This window comes from Molossus molossus, unplaced genomic scaffold, assembly GCF_014108415.1.
Source record: "Molossus molossus isolate mMolMol1 unplaced genomic scaffold, mMolMol1.p scaffold_m16_p_12, whole genome shotgun sequence".
In the NCBI taxonomy this organism is placed as follows: Eukaryota; Metazoa; Chordata; class Mammalia; order Chiroptera; family Molossidae; genus Molossus; species Molossus molossus.
This window is the reverse complement of record NW_023425347.1, coordinates 57,641,823-57,660,069: the sequence shown is the minus strand read 5'-3', so window position 1 is coordinate 57,660,069 and position 18,247 is coordinate 57,641,823. Positions and strand designations below refer to the sequence as shown.

Here is an 18,247-nt window from a genome sequence, read left to right as displayed (position 1 = left end):
TACCTATCATTTTCAGGATTTAAACTTTCACATATGTCATGAATTATTATTTAAAAAAATTATTGATCGATTGATTGATTTTGAGATAGAGAGAGAAATATTGATTTGTTGCTCCACTTATTGATGCATTCATTGGTTGGTTTTTGTCTGTGCCCTGACCAAGGATTGAACCTGCAACCTTGGCATATCAGGACAACACTAACCAACTGAGCTACCTAGCCAGAGCTATGCCATGAATTATTGATTATATCTTATAATTTTGGAATGAGGTATAATTTCTACATTTCTAAAAATATATTTAGAAAATATATATATGAAATATGAGTCACAAAGATATGGTACAAATTGAACACTTACAGTGACAGTCCAACAAATTAAATTAACTTGTTTCATGAGTGAATTTTGTTCTTTCCTTTTTACAGTGTTGAGATTTTTAGAGAACCCGATGTGTCTCTTGGTATTAGTATTGTTGGTGGGCAGACCGTTATAAAACGCCTGAAGAATGGAGAGGAGCTGAAAGGTATATTTATCAAACAAGTTTTAGAAGACAGTCCAGCAGGAAAAACAAATGCTCTTAAAACTGGAGATAAAATACTTGAGGTAAATGATGTTAAAATCCTATTTTTGTTTGTAGTATAAAACATTAAAATAATCGTTTAGTCATAAGTTCTTCATTTGTTGGAGTATGTGTGTGTACAGTTGGTGTATTTTATTTAGCCATTCTGATAGGTGTATAGTGATATCTCATTGTTATTTCAATTTGTGTTTCCCTAATAGCTAATGATTTATATTAAGAACTTTTCATGTGCTTAATTGCCATCTGTATGTCCTCTTCAGTGACATGTTTGTGCATGTCTTTTTTTCTGTTTGCTAATTGGAATGTTCATTATTTTATTTTTTTAAATCTTGGTTGGTTTTTTCCCCTCATCTTTCCCTGCTGTCAGTTGAAAATAAAGTATTCTCTCACTTGTCCATCATACTTTTACACATACTAGTAAGAGCCCATTGTTTTGTCTCAGATTTGATCATTTATATTTCTTGAAGCTCACTGCAGAATTGAAATGTAACACTTTAATATATATTTTGTCAAGCATAATGAGTCGTTTGTTTACTTTTTTCCCGCTGAACAGTATTACTTGGGTGTTTTGTGTTTTAGGGAAAGCATAGTAATCATTTCTTTCTGTCTTGAAACAATTGTATGAAGGATTTAGGTCTACATGAAGAATTTTTCATACTAGGAAGTTTGAATTTAATATAATTTTTAGAAATGGGTCTTCATCTGTGTTAATGGACACACTTTTGGGTAGATATTTTTCTGTCATAATATGACAGAATTTCATTTTTTCACCTAACTTCCCAACTTTAGTGATTCCCATTTAACACTGGAAAAGGGAAATAAAAGCTACTTGTTACTGGGAGATAAAGTGGTTCTCATAGGACCTCTACTTCTCTTGTTGTTGAATGCTTTGGGGATTAGGCTGTTTATAAGAAGCTTCATCAGACTGTTACCACAGCTTGCAAGCTTCACTGTAAATTTCTTCTATATGTATTGTATTCGTTTAATGTTATTCATATCCTTCCTCAACTCACATGAGAAGAGAGCTTTTATGGTGCATTAAAATCTTCCAGTGCATGTCCAGTGGAATAAAAAGCCCAAGTTCTCACCATAGCCTTCTGGACCTCACATGGTGTGGCTGCAACTGCCTCCCTGACCTCACTCCCTTCTTCTTCCCCACCTTGCACCATTCTTGGGGCTCACCTGCCTTTAAATCCCTCTAACCCACCAGGCTTCTGTCTCCTGCCTGAGGCCCCTCACTTCTCTGTCCCTTGGCTTCTAGGGTCCTCCCTTTTCTCTGTACTCTGCTCAGATTCCGTGATAGATCATCCTCATCACTCCCTTGCATACACTTCCAACTCCTTTGATCCTCCTTCCTCTCACAGAACTTGTGCAACTCTTCGCTTATGTCAGGTCTCTAGCCTCACCAGAGAAAATAACTGTCATGCTGTCCGGCAGAAATTCATGACCACCGCCTCAAGTGGGTCTTTAGTTCTGCCCTGTGCTCCTGTAATATGTCCCTGGTTGCTTCATTCTCCTATTCCATGGGAACTATTTCAGACCTCCTGTACCTCCTCCTCAGTCTTGATCTCACTTTATGGTCCTTGTTTCTTATTTCATTGACAAAATAGAAGTAGTCAGAAGGGAAGTTCCCCTTGCTCCCAGGACAAACCAAATCTTTTTTCTAACAGTATCTGTAATGACAAATTAACTATTTATGCTTCTATCTAAAGCCAGTCTCTCTTACTTGCACAGACGTCATTCCCTCTTCATTGTCCAAGGACTGGCCTCTACAGTTGTCATTTCTCTCTCTCTCTGTCACTCTTTTCTATTCGCTGCATCATGTTGCTGTGATATCTCCCATCTTAAAAACAAAAACTTGCCTTGATCTGACCTCCCTCTCCACCTACATTCCTATTTCTTTGGTCCCTTTATGGCAAAGCCATCTTCACAGATTGTCACTATCCACTGACTATCAGGCACCCCAACAATCACCAAGGCTTTGTTACATTATTGGTTTGAAAAATTGGTTCTGTTAAATGTGTTTGGTAAATACAGAATGTCTTGGAAATTATGGGCATGTTTTCAAATTAGATTTGCTGAGATTTGCATAATAAGGACCCATTTATACTTACTCAAATGTATTGAGCACGTAATACACCAGGTGCAAGAACCTGTGGATAATTTCATACTTTTTAAAATGTAATTTAAGAAATGTTAAACTACTCAATTGTGATAATGGACAATATGCTGAAAATAATCATTCTTCTCGGTTTAATTGAGAGAGGAGTCCAAAGAGATCCCCTCTTCTCCCCTTCCCCACCCAGAACTATGTACTGTGTTAGTGACAGGGGTGATGTTATAATCTCAAAAGCTTAAGGTTTTGTTACTGACTGAGCTACTATTTTGAATAATTACATTTAACCAGGACTATTGTTATTAAGATATTTGTCTTATTTACTTTTCTTGAAGGTAAACCGTTACTTCCATTAACGTGTTCCAAAACAGCAGAGCTTTTTATGGGCCAATCTTGTTTTCTTTCTGGCTTAGGTCTAATTCATTAGACTCTGGGAGCTCTCATACCTCTATGAAACACATGAACCTTGAATTAACCTATCCACAATATCCACCACCTTTCTAATTGAAATAAATGACTTCTGTGCTGTAGGTGTCTGGAGTAGATTTGCAGAACGCCTCACACAGCGAAGCAGTGGAGGCCATTAAGAATGCTGGAAACCCTGTGGTGTTCGTTGTCCAGAGCTTGTCATCCACTCCAAGAGTAAGTTTTAGCTTGTATTTTCAAAAAGTTTAAAAATATTCTCTGTATCTGTACCAAGCTTTAGCTTCCAAGAATTTTTTCATATATTTCCACTTTTTTACTCTACTGTTACCTAGAGAAAGCATTGGCTTCATAAAAATTTATTCATTTCAGTTTCCCCCCTTTTTTCCCCTCCACTTGTGATCTGATTAAATTTGAGTCATTCCAGTATGTATTGGTATAGGTCACAAGATGTGGAATCAAATAGTCCTTTTGAGTTTGAGTCCCTATTACCAGCTTTGCTAACTGGAGGCAAGTCACTTAACTTTTCTGAGAGTTATTTTGTTTATAAAATACTTTGAACATAAAGAGGGTCAAGTATGAAAACATGCTACAGATGCTATCAAATGTTCTGTATATCTATTAAGGCATGTAAAAATGCAAACATGTTGTATTGTACATTCTGTTGGAGATTCTGAATTTAAAAATAGCAATATTTAATCATAATTTTCCCTCTACAATAAATCAATCTTTTGACATGGAATTAGAACTCTGATACCCAGATGTCTGTGGCAGGATGTGTATATTATATTGCAGTGTGCAGCAGCCATGTCCTCTTTGAGCCTTCTTACTGGGCACAGTGTTTATTTTTTAACTTTATATTGGAAGGCAGCTGTTCAACATACAGGCATGCCTGAGCACAAGAAAAACTGCATATTTTTTTAAATTTTGCTGTCCAATACAGTATTGCAGTGCTGTATTTCTATATGTCAAGGCATACAGAAAATAATTGTATGTCAAACTGGGCAAACAGATGCCCCAAGGGCCACAGCATGAATATGCTATTTCGACATGCTTGGAACGTGCGTGCACACGGGCTGCAGCCCTCCCCACTCAGGCAGCTCTACTGAGCAGCATTGTGTTGCGGTTCAGTCCCTTCAGGCCTAGCCTGTGTTCACACACCGTCGGGACTAGTTGGGAGAGGTGAACTGAATAAAGCCTTCTCATTTTCATACCATTTGAAATTCAAGATTTTTTTTTTGGAATCTACTTTTAAACTTTTATAATATCGAGAAAGCAGTTTACTTTTATTTCTGGAAACTAAGTTCAGTAGGAAAATTGGCATGGTTATTCACCAAATGATACTTCCAAAGAAACAGTTTTGAACTGGAATGAACCAATCAAATTATACATTTATGAGGCACTCGTCAAATCCCTGCCAGGAAATATTGAAAGCAGTCAAATAGGTTATAAAGTCAACCTAAAAGGCTTTCAGACCAGCCTTTGCTAGTGAGCTGAGGTGGACTTTTTCACCTGGATGACATAAACAGTGCACTTTCTTTCAACTCTTCAAAAAAAAGAAAAAGAAAATCCTTTCAGCATCATGCCATGCTCAAGGCCCTCATCCTCCAACCACCCCCGTGCAGCACAACAGACTGCCACATTGCACTTTCGGTTCATCGAGCCTTGAACTCTCCGTGGTTCCAGCCAAGGGAGCATATTCAGGTGATGGTGTTAATTACTCTGCCCATGACTTGTTCCACACTTTAGCACAAAATGATTTCTGTTCAATGAGCCAATGAAAGGGATCAAGATTCACATTTTTACAAAACGTTCTCTTCGGCTCACATATTGTTGCAAATAGTGTTGATCATCACAGAAATAGGAAATACAGCCAAATGCATTATCATTTTTGGCCAGTTTACATCACTATGAGCCTGCCTTTCGAAGCCCCCAAAAGAAGTCATTTTCTAATGTCAAACCCATCAAAGGCCCTATGTCTAACTGTGCCTTGGTCACATGGAAGTTCTCGTCAACACCATGAATTGAGCAGTGGTGTTTAACTTTGTACTTTTTTTCCTTTGAGTTGTATTTTATGTTATTTTGTATACTTGTGCTTGTAACAGATGCTTTATGTGTATCAACAATATATTACCTTTAAGCTTTTTCTCCGGAATTTCTCAAGTGTATTTTAGCATACAAGAAAGAAATGTTTGTATCCATTTAGATTTACTTAGTAAATGCTTAATTGAGAGTGGAATCCATGATTTATACTGTACTCCTTTATAGTTTTTATGCAAATGTAATTTTTTCCCACTTAATAACATAACTACTCGATGTGTCCCTTTCACATTGATGTTTCCCTCTCTCTCTCTTCCTCTCTCTCCCTCCCACTCTGTAAAAAATAAATAAATAAATAAATAAATAAATAAATAAATAAATAAATAAAAATAGAATCTACATTAAAAGTGAAGAAAAATTTATCTTAAATAGCATTTAGAGCCCTGGCCAGTTTGGCCCAGCAATTGGAGTGTTGGCCTTCGGACCAGGGAGTCCCAGGTTCAATTCTGGCCAAAGGCACGTTCCTCGGTTGCGGTTCCTCCCCGGACCCAGTTGGGGTCGTGCAGGTGGCAACCAATCAATGTGTCTCTCTCATCGGTGTCCGCCCCCCCCCCCCATATGAGGATAAATGTAAAAATATCATCGGGTAAAGACTAAAAATAATAATAATAAACAAAAAAACAAATCTTATTTTTTTTCTTTTATTCTCACCCGAGGACATTTTTCCATTTTTTGTTCAGATCGAGTGGGAGGGAGAGAGAGAAACATCGATGTGAAAGGGACACATCGAGTGGCTGCCACCCGCACAACCAACCAGGGCCGAGGACAAACTGCAACCGAGGTACATGCCCTTAGCGGGAACCGAACCCCGGTCTCTCTGGACCGCAGCCGACGCTCTAACCGCTGAGCCAAACCGGCCAGGGCACAAATCTTACTAAAACATTGCATTTAGAGAGAAAATTTTTTAAAATTATCTTACATTTGTGAGAAAGATTTGTTTTTTCTTTTAATCTTTATGTCTGTCATCAGATTTTTATGCCAAGATTATTTGTATTAGCTGTTTGAGGAGCCTTAAAATAATGCTAAAAATTTTCCTAAGGTGTTTCATACATAGTTTTATAAAAAGTAATCTGTGCTACTGGTACCATAAAGGATTAAAGCTATTTCTATGTAATTACACTCTTTCCTTCATGTATAAACATTTATTGAGTGCAACTATGTATTAGGCTCTTTCTGAGCACCAGAGTTACGGTGAGAAATAGCACTAAACTCCAGCTCTTAATGGGCTTTTATTCAGTGATGTAAATAGATTTGAAGTTCATCTCTATGCTAACAGTGATAGTAAAATATTTATTGCATGTGCACAAGTATGTTAGATAACATACTTTACCTGGGGTACAGTGATGAATAAGATAAATCTATCAAATAAATGATGCATCCTATGTTCTAGGAATTAACTGTATTATACTGTATTTTGCAAAATGAGATGTCTGGACAACAGTATCATAACTTTTATTTTAATCTTCTTCATCTTTACTTTCTGGTTCTATACACATAAGCTTGTAGATTTATTACCCTTTAATCACACACACAGCACAATTTGTGATTATATTGCTTGTCAGATTTCCCAAGTTGTATTGTTTGCCTTGAATTGTACTTCTCATGTCCGTATGTTATAAATGAAGTCAAAGAGTTAAGATTTTTAACTGTTTTTAAAAAATACATAAATGTAATGATTGTGTCATTTAAATGTTTTAATGTTTTCCCCTTCTCCCATCCCCCCGTTTTTTTTGGTGGTAGGCCATTCCTACTGTGCATAACAAGGCGAACAGAATCACTAATAACCAGGACCAAGACACTCAAGGAAAAAACGAAAAGGTAACTTGAACCTCTCAAGCTTTTACAATATATTTTGGTTACTTTTTGCCTATTTGAGCTGCAATTAGTCAGAATGTTATTTTGATGAGTATCCAGGTAGAAGTACTGTATTTATAATAGTTTCTTTCTGGTAACGTAATTGGCCAGGGTGAAGGCCAGAAAACTAGTGAAGCATAGGTGTAAAAATCTTATAAAGCACCTATCAGCCATTGTCATCTTTATGTCTCCTTTCTGTCCAGCTGGGCTAGTTGTCTGTCTGTTCTCCGAAAATGCCTTGCACACCTGGGAGTTCCTGAGACTTTGATCTTGGTGTTCTCTTAGCCTGGAAGTTCATTTCCCATATTGGTCTTCCTTTTTATCCTCCAAAGAGCAGGTCAAAGGTCATCTCTAGTGACAAAATATTCATTACCATCTATCAGAATCCATTCCTGTTTTCCCACCTCTATTCTGGTAGAATGAGTTGGTCTAAAATTTGTTTTAGAATATGGTGTCAGGGAGCAATGAATTTTCTTTTCTTTTCTTTTCCCATGGGAATGATTATCTCACTTTCTAAAAATAGGCCCTCCTTTACCCACTGATTTGCAACCCAAACTCTGTCGTGTCTCAGGTTATCAAGGGGAGTCTGTTCCTGAGCTTTCTTTGTCTCTCTCAGCACAAATGCTGCACTACCTAAATATTAAGCCTAATAACAAATCCTGTCTTCTCAGAGAACGATTTTCTTTACATATTTCTTCTTCTTTATAAGTGTCTTACCTATTTGTGTCCTTTTTCTTTTCCAGACAAATTTTAGAAGTGGCTTGTTAAATTCCACAAAAATAGCTCTTTGGTGATTTTGATTGGAATTGTGTCAAATCTGTAGATTAATTTGGAAAGATACATCCTTATGATACTGAACCTTCTTAACCATTAACATGGTATATCTTTTACATACCATTTTAGAACTTATATTTTTTCTTTTATTTCTTTCAATTTTTATAATTTTCTTCAGCAAGGTATTGTAATCTTTGTTTTATTCCTAGACATCCTTATATATTTTGTGTTGCTTTTAAATATTTTTAAATTGTATTTTCTATTTGTTGCTAGTGCTTAGACATAAAATTGATTTTTATATATATTTATTTGACATAACTTTCTCTTATTCTTTTATAAAATAAAATGTAGAACACTGGGAAAATCAAAATGCTGAAATAAAAAGATTAAAATCTTTCATAAACCCACTATCTAAAGATAAACATATTAACTATTTCATATAGATCCTTCTAGTGTACTTGGGTATGTGCTTATAGGTATATATAAAGTGTTTTTAATAAGAATATGAACCTCTAACCAAACAACTTATATGCATATATGCTATATGCATAACCTAAGGACACGAACAGTAGTGCAGTAAAGGCCGAGGTCGGGGGTGGAGGGCAGGAGTGGGGTGGAGGGGGTCAATGGAGGAAAAAGGAGAGATATCTGTAATACTTTCAACAATAAAGATAAAATATTTTTAAAAGATATAAAAAAAGAATTAAGAAAAAGAAACCATAAAACTTAATTAATTAGTTAATTGATTTTTAAAGAAGACTATGAATCTCTAATGTTAATGCTATGTCTATAGATTTTTTTTTTCTTTTTCTTTTTCTTTTTTTTTTTGGTGCATGCCCCTAGCGGGAACTAAACCTGGGACTCTCTGGTCCACAGGCCAACACTCCAACCGCTGAGCCAAACCAGCCAGGGCTAGATTTTTATTTCTGGATTTTCTACATAGCTAATAATAACCACTTTGACAAAGGCAGTTTTCTTTTTACCAATCTTTATTTTTCTTGTTTTATTATATATGCTAAGATCTCTAATATGTTTAATAGAAGTACTGATAGCTAACATTCTTGTCGGTGTTCTTTCTGATATTTAAAAAAAAAAATGCTTTTAATGTTTCATCATTGAATATGATGTATGCTGCAAATTTTTGTAGATAGCCTTTAAGGTTAAGGTTGTATTCTTTTTCATTTTTATTTTGCTAAGAATTTTTATAATGAATGACATTGGCATTAAATTTTATTAAATTATTATCTGTATTCACTGAAATAATTGTGTGTATGTGTATGAATTTTTTCTCCTGAATCCTTTTATGTGGTAAATAAATCACATTAATAGATTTTGTGCTGTTGAACCAATCTTGAATTCTTGCCTTAAACTTAATTTCATCAAAATCTTTAACTGTTTCTAATATTTCTTTTAGGGTTTTTGCATCTGTGGTCATGAATAAGCTTGCCCTATAACTCTCCATTTATGTACTATTCTATCTGACGTTGGTTATATGAGACTACTGTAATGAATAATAAACAGTGAATATTTTCTTTTTCTTTTTAGTTCTCTCTTTGTATAAAATGGTGATTATCTATTACTTAAATGTTTGGTCAAGCTAGCCTATGAAGCCATTGTGGGCCTGTGTTTTCTATGTGGGAAAAATCTAAAATATGAATTTAGTTCTTTAATAATTATTGAACTATTCAGATTTTCTGTTTCTGTTAGAGTCAGTTTTGGTTGCTAACTCTTTTCTAAGAATATAGTATCACCTAATTTTTTACATTTGTTGGCATAAAGTTGTTCAGACATTCTTTTAATTTGTATTATCTAGGCTCTCTCCATAGTAGTTGGATTTTCTTTCTGAATATATATATTTTTTACATTTCTTTCTTAATATTGAAGTTATTTTCTATTTAATTCTTCATTTTGAAGAATTAACTTTTGAACTGTGTTAGTCTTCTCTGTTGTATCTTTATTCTGCTTAATTAATTTTTGTTCTCATCCTTATATTGTCTTACTTCTTTGTTAGGGTTTCTTTTCCTTTTTTACTGCTAATAATCTTGAGCTAGTTATAGAGTTTATTAATTTTTAGCCATTTCTTTCTAAAATAATCATTTATTTTCTTTCTAAGTACCTCTTTACCTGCATCCCAAGATTTTTTTTTTTTTTTTATCCTCACCGAGGACATTTTTCCATTTTTTGTTCAGGTAGAGTGGGGGGGGGAGGGGGAGAGGAACAGAGAGAGAGAGAGAAACATCGATGTGAAAGGGACACATCGAGTGGCTGCCACCCGCACAACCGACCAGGGCCCGGGACAAACTGCAACCGAGGTACGCGCCCTTAGCGGGAACCGAACCCGGGTCTCTCAGGACCGCAGGCCGACGCTCTAACCGCTGAGCCAAACCGGCCAGGGCTGCATCCCAAGATTTTAAATTGAATTTCTATTGTTCAGTATTTTGGGTTTTTTTTTAGCTCCCAACATGACTTCTTTAGTAGCCATTTATTTATGAATGTATGTTTAAATTTCTATTTGAATTATTTTAAAAACTTATTGTCACTATTTTCTAATATATTTTAGTTATAATCAGATTTTGGTTTGTGTAATATTCTCTTACTTTGGTTGACATTTTGTTATGGCCTACTACATTATCAGTTATTGCAAATGTATATTTGTGATTTTAAAAAATAGCTATTATCTGGTTATTAGTTGTAGGTTCTTGTACAAAGTCATTAGGGCAAACTAATTAATTGAGTTATTAAGATATTTTATGTACAAACTGATTTAGGAAGGGGGTCAGGGTATCCTAACAATCTCCCCTTCTGATGGCACAATTAGCCTATTTTTTATTTAGTTTTTTGGTTATTTTATATTTATTCAAATTAATTTATTAGGTATTTACAAGTTTTAAATGTTTATATCTTCCTAGGGAACTGATCCTGTTATTAATACGTGACATTATTTAATAATGCCTTAACATCTATTTCATTTAATATCACTAAAATTACACCAGCTTCCTTTTTGTGTTTGCCTGGTATTTTGGCTTGGAAATTTTTGAGCCACACACAGAATGAAATCAGGTCTCCAACCTGGGTGTGTCTGGGCTTATAAGGAATTCTCAAGGAACACTGGTTTTTCTCTTTTCTTTTGTTCCTCCCACCCGAAGCTAAAGCCAAGGCCAGGAAACATTCCTACTAGAGCATGTGATCAAGATTTTCATTTGTTTATTTGATTTGTTTGTTTTTAACTTTATTGCAGATTCCACCATGCTAACTTTTTACATTTGTTGGTATAAAGGGAGCTATAACTGAATTGAACACGGGACAACTTTATTTACAGACATGTACACTGGGGCCAATCAAGACTTCTTGAGGATTTGGGGGGAGGGCTCTTCAAAAGGCTAAGGAAAAGTAACGTTAGGTTGATTACCAAATTATAGGATTGTCTGTTTTAACCTTGTTGGCCACCTTCTTTGCATTCAGATCTTACTCACAAAGATTAACAGTAGCATATACTGTGGATGCAGGATTCTGTGGTTTGTTTTTGGCAACTGTTAATAAACAGATAATAGGTAGATTCTGGAAAACTGTGGTTTAGAAGGGTGAGTTATGTACAGATTGCAGAATTCTTTCCCATCTTTTGGAGCTATGGGCTTTTTTTTGCAGGGATTGAGGTTGGGAGGGTGGTATCTATAGTTCCGCCTTTCACCTTGTTTGACCTCAAATGGAGACTTATACCTAATTAAATCCCTAGCTCTCACTAGATAAAAATAAGTAGAAACTGTATGATTACATTTACATAAACACCTTAGAAAATACAACCAGTAGTGATATAAAGGAGATTTGTAGTCCAGGAGAATGGGGTGCCAGGGGAGGGGTGTGAAGGAGGGATTAAAAAGAGGCATGAGGCCCTGGCCAGTATGGCTCAGCGGTTAAAGCGTCGGCCTGCGGTACAGAGAGACCCGGGTTCGGTTCCCGCTAAGGGCACGTACTTCGGTTGCAGTTTGTCCCCGGCCCTGGTTGGTCGTGCGGGTGGCAGCCACTTGATGTGTCCCTTCACGTCGATGTTTCTCTCTCTCTCCCTTCCTCTCTCTCCCTCCCACTCTATCTGTACAAAAAATGGAAAAATATCCTCGGGTGAGGATAAAAAAAAAAAAAGAGGCATGAGGAAACTTGGGGCGGTGATGGTAATGTACATTGTCTTGATTATGGTAATGGATTCAAATTGTCCACTTTGAGATGTTAGTTTATCTCAATACACCACAATAAAGCTTTTAAATATATACAAAAATGTCCTACCCTCCTGGAGCTTGCATTCTAGTGGGGCAAAGCAAATAATACAGAATTCAGAGACTGTTGCTTTAAAGCAGTTTAGGACAAAACGTGAAGACCCACAAACATGGCATCTGAACGGAGCTGGAATATAAGCTCCACAGGGGGCAGGGATCTCCTCTGTCTCATAATCATCCCCATTGCCTAGAATATTGCCTGACACCTAATAGGCACACAATGCGTACTTGTTGATTGAATAAAGATCCTTCAAAATAGCAAAAACTCATGGAGGAGGACAACAGTGTGGGAATGTGGAAGAGGTATAGGGAAGATAAATAGTGATGGTCTTGACTTGGGTGGTGAACATACAATACAATGTACAGATGATGTGTTAAAGAACTGTGCATCTGAAACCTGTATAATTTTGTTAACCAGTGTCACTCCAGTAAATTAAAAATAATAAATAAATAAAGCATCATTGATCTATGAAAACAATTTTTTAAAAAAAGGACTCCTCAAATCAAAACTAAATCACTGGCTTCAAGCCACCACAGATTGTCACATGCCCTTTAGCATTAAGTACATTTCCGTTCTTGGTCACATGTTACAAAAACACTTTTTTAAAACATTATTTGTCATTTTTATGTGGTTAAGAAGGGTTTCTCAGAATATTTAGTCTATGTTCTTGATGGAATTTTGTGAATTTATATGTTGATTCTAAGGTCTGAGCATCCATCAGTTGCTTACTGGAAACTTGCAGTGTGCCTGTTACTGTGCAATCGCTGGCATATAACATCCAAAAGGAAAACAGATGAGGGAGCCCTCTGTGGGCACACATAATAAACACACATAGATGAATAGTGTTTACTAATTTAATTACTTTGGAGAAACAAAATAATATATTTGACTCAGGAAAGTTCACATAAGATCCCAGGGAGGTAAAAGATAAATGTATGATTCTTGTCAACTTTGGCTTATTCCATTAAACCAAATTGATTTTCAATATATAGCAAAGATATTTGCATTCAACTGTAAGTTTAATATGACTATATTTTTAGGGACTATTCTATTAGTGAAATACATTATAAAAATGTATTTATTACAGGCGAGTTCTTAAAATGAATACATTTTACTATATGTAAATTAAACCTCAATAGGGTTAAGACACATCTATTCCAAGTGGAAAATGTGGCCATGCTAGACTCTGGGACTGAGAGAAACCTCGTGAAGGCATTTTACAAAGATCAAAATGATCTCTTGTGAACTTCCCGAGGGCACGTAGAGTGTCACAGAATGTCTGCTCTCTGATCATTTTTAACAGGAACAAATAACACAGCGTCCATCAGTGCTGTTCCACATTGTGTGAGGCCTTCGAACTGGCTGATGATGCTCAGGTTAATGTGTAAGAATTTGCAGTATTCGTTTACACACACACACACACACACACACACACACACACACAGAGCATGTAGACGTGAGCACCATTCAACATTGGTATACCTGTTTGTATAGTCTTATAAATCCTTGTTTATACTCCACGCCAAGGAGATCAGAGAGAAAGTATGCCTGTTTCCAAAACAAAATTACCTAATCACTTTGATTTTGTGAATTTGGATTCTTGTATAACAATGCTTTCGAGTTGGTGGTTTCTGTCAAAAGGGTGTTTTTGTTTGTCTTAATGAAAAGGCTAGAATATCGAAAATAACATAAGTTTAGTTTCACTGTTTTCTGGAAATATTAGATTTAAATAATGCATCTAAGTTTTTATACACCAACCAGAAAGAAATTCTTTAGGAGATTTACATCTAATTTATTCATACACTGACTATAGGAAAATATTACACACTCACAATGAAAGGAAAGGGCTGTTCTTAGTTTCATACGCAGAGTGATTTCAGTAACAAAAACATAAAATTGGACATGTTAAAATGGAGAAACAGGCTAAGAAAACAACAAAGTTCTGTTATGACTGGGGCTTTACTGTGGAAGCCAAAAATCATGTGTATGGGGTTAACTAGCTCACAAATTGCGTATCACAAGCATCTCTATTTCATTGGTGCTGGAAGGTGAGTCTACTTGAACATTTCAGGGCCTCCAAAACTGACAAAGTATAATTTAAGAAAAAAATAAAAATATGACCTATAAAATTATGCAAAGTATATTTCCTTACATACATGCCAGGTATTTACTTAACTCATTGTAGTAAGATTCAAACTTAGGTACAAAACTGGTTAATGTCCTACAGGGCAATAAAACTGTAACCTTTGGAGTTATTCTTTCTACAGGACTGAAATACTTTGTGTCTCTACCAGACAAAATTAATATGCAATGCTATTGGACAAGAACCATTTGCACCATTGTCATTTTTCTAAAAGTTAATATTCTCAGGCACCTGAACAGCACGAGTGACAATCAGTTATTTACTCATATTTAAGGAAGGCCTACCAATTTTACCATGAACTATGCTTGGAGCTGAGGATGCCACATTGTCTGTGTTGCCCTGGTGGAGATTATGTTCACCTGGCCTCCTTGTATATGCCTAGCTCCAGCCTTCATTGCTATGGGGAGAGCCTGACCCTGCCTACAGCCTTCTCTCATGTGCAGTAGACAGATGCCTCAGGTATCAGGCAACCCAGATTCAAACTAGAGGGAGACCAAGACATGTATATCCTGTATCCTTCTCGAGAGTGTTGGTAGAGTTAATTAAATAAATGGGTTGTGTAAACAATTTCCCCTTAAATATAAAAAAGTGCTATTAAAGAATTTCTATCTTGCCCAGCCTGTGTGGCTCAGTGATTGAGCATCGGACCCATGCACCAAGAGGTCACCAGTTGGATTCCTGGTCAGGGCACATGCCCATGTTGTGAGCCCAATCTCCAGTGGGACATGCAGGAGGCAGTAATCAATGTTTTTTCTCATTGATGTTTCTATCTCTCTCTCTGTCCTTCTCCCTCTCTCTCTAAAATCAATAAAGAAAAAAAAATTTTTTTTTAAATTTATATCTTTTAATATTATGTTAAAAGCTGGCTGTCCTTGTTCTGAGTATTGGCTTTGATCTAGAATGATCTGGTTCTGGGAAAAGTTTTTACTGGAAAAAAAACTCATTTGCCTTTTTTACTGTTCACTTAACTCTTAATTTTTTTTCAAGCAAGAATTAAAGGAACACTGTGATCAATTTATGTATTCTTTTGTTGCTTAATAAGCATTTTATATTTGGCATCTTCTCTTCCTCCATCGTTCTTGAATTTTATCAATTTTGGGATTTTCTACATATATCTGAAGTACTGCGTTGGTTACACACTATTTAAATAAATTTGGGTATGTGTTTTCCTTTATGGATCTCATAGTGTTCTCTGTTTTGGAGGAACTTATTACATGCCTGCTTTCTGTAATGGCCCAGTCACTGTCCATTTACTGAAGTATATCCTGCCATTAGTGGTTTTGTCATATAAATCATAATTGAATGTACTTTGTTGAAATCCTGTAGCAAAACAAATCTTAATCTAATTGTTTAGGACTTTGTGGAGTGTTCGGATCTATCTGCTCCTTTTCTTTAGCAGCTTGGATCTCTCCATAAAGTTTGGCATGTTTTATTTTACCCAGAATTTAAGAAAATGTCTACATCCTGTGAAGGTAAACTGATTATAGAGTATTTTTCTGCTGTAATTGTTTGAACCGAATATTGATGTGTTGTATACACTCAGCATGTATATTTTTTAAATGCTTAGACATACAAAATGTATTCATCATAAAGATTCCTTTTTTAAAAAACATTGAAATGTGTGCTGACTGCCCTTTTCAGTTAGAAAGTCTTGGTATTTTATGTTAAGTATGTTTTTATAATGAAATCTATATCTTCTACAATTAAATAAAAAGTTTAATTGTATAATTTTAATATAGTAAGTAGTTTTTACATTTAGATTTTATTTGGATATGTCTCTCATTTGAATTACTTGGTTTGGTAACAAAGAAAATTAAGCTTTAACAGTATAAAGAAAAGACATATAATTGGCTTTCTTACTGGGAAAAGGAATTCATTCTTCTAGGTAGGTCTACAATCTGAATGCTGTGCCTTTGAATTCCTGTTTTCTATATCGGAATGTTTACATCACAGAGTCACTTTTACATTAACAGCATAAACATAAAGTAAATTCGTGATATAACTGAAATTGGATACAGATTATCTTTTCATCCTGCTTGCCATTGAAGAAGAGAATTATACAAAGGCAATTCACACTTCTCTTAATTTTACATCTTCAGAGGCAAGGAAGTGCTCCACCTCCAATGAAACTGCCACCTCCTTATAAAGCTCCATTTGATGACAGTAATGAAAATGAAGAAGAATGTGCATTTATCAACAGTGAGTTCCTTTACATTATTCGAAGTGGGTGGGTACAGAATTTATTAAATTGTGCTTTAGTGATTGTTGTACATTATCAAATGCAAAGCTGTGGGCTCTTAGAAAATATGCATGAATATATCATACTGAAAGAGAAAATTTACCTTCGTCTTAACCTTTGTGACTTTATTCTCTTAAGCTTTCCTCTTTGACAGTAATATAATATTAGAGTGAATATCAAAGGCAACTGGAATGTACACTATTTTACCTACATTCCATTCTGGTGTTACTATTTGGTTGTGAATATAAAAATGCTAAGAAGTTCTTGAGATTGCATTTGACCCACAATAACTGGAATTGGATGTTGGTTCTTGATTACTTACCCTGAAATGGAAGATGATGTTACTAAGGCAAAATTACAGAAGGCCTACCAAGTCATATTTTCTCCTTTAGAATTCCTTTCATGATTTTCTTTTGCATTCGCTGTGTCAAATATACATTCATACATATATTTATTAGATGCTTTATTTAAAAGAATTTGCATTTCTTTTATGCATGTAAAGTATGTAAAGTTAGATCTGATTGCTATTGTATATGGAATTTCTTTTGGGGGTGATGAAAAGAAATATACTGTATATCATTCTTTCAAAAATATTTTTTATACACAAAAGGAGTTTCATATAGAAATGCACTTCTAATATATGATCTTAAGTGTGCTCTCTTCTATGAAAATAATGGGACTTACATTCCAGGGTCGTGATGAGGATTAGAATAATAATGATAAGGCCTTTAACCTCCCATGTAGTGAATCTTCAACAAGTGTTATACCTCTTATTATTTTTAATAATTATTATTAAGTTGGCTTTATAACTTTATAGTTTTCTAACTATAATAATAAATTTTTAAACAAAAATATAAATATAAGTTTATAATAATTTAGGCAACTTTATAAAAGTTTGGTTTGTACTTTGTGATTTTATAGAGACCTTTCTCATGCATTATTTTCTTTACTCAACAAATCTTTGTTGAAAGCCAACCGCTTTTTACTAACAGTGTTAATTAGGTAAGTCTATAAAATGGATTACATAGATTCCTTTTATTGGTGGGGTCATGGCCTAAAAAGGAGGATTCAAAGGCACGGGGACAAATTTTGATAAATGTACTATAGTGCCTTGGTTTTTAACCTCTTTTGGAGAACTACATGTGATGGATATGATGGATATGTGTTTGCACATGTGTAATATAATCCCTTGTTCAGATACAGATGTTAGGACAGCTACAGCAGAGTAGAGATGGCTTGTTGATTATTCATAAGTTTTGCAATGCTGGAATGCCCATATTGGCATTGTCGTTAGGAAACCTGGTCTGGGCATGTGATTAAGACTTCATTCTAATACTAGTTCTGCACCTTAGTTGTGAATTCATGGACCTGGATCATACTTTCTTATCCATAAGGGAAGGAAGGGGTGTCTTATATAACTTACCTCATAGGATTGTTGTGAGAATTAGAGGGGGAAAAACATTTAAAGAGTTTAGTATAGGGATTGTGATAACTAGTAAACACTCTGACTTCCATGTGCCAAGTCTTCACATACATTATTAGGTCAATTAACATACTAACTTTGTGAGGTCTCTAATTATACAAATAAAGAAAACGAAGCTCAGAGAAATTAAGGAATGTGTCCAAACTTAGCACAGCTGGTAAATAGTGCAAATGGAATTTAAACCCAGGCACTCTGGCTCCAGAACCTGTCCTACCATCTACATTTTCCATTACTTAAAACCCATTACTATGGCAAAGTAGGTACAAAGT

General features: G+C 35.3%; 1 protein-coding gene across 1 annotated transcript in view; it reads left to right on the top strand.

Moving 5' to 3' along the window:
* The window catches only part of PATJ (PATJ crumbs cell polarity complex component), a 332,328-nt gene that overhangs the window by 127,917 nt on the left and 186,164 nt on the right, over positions 1–18,247 (top strand). The window contains exons 24-27 of the mRNA XM_036256685.1: positions 423–600; positions 3,225–3,335; positions 6,957–7,034; positions 16,356–16,455. Of these exons, the coding sequence (XP_036112578.1) occupies positions 423–600; positions 3,225–3,335; positions 6,957–7,034; positions 16,356–16,455 (467 nt within the window). The remainder of the gene's footprint in view (positions 1–422; positions 601–3,224; positions 3,336–6,956; positions 7,035–16,355; positions 16,456–18,247) is intronic.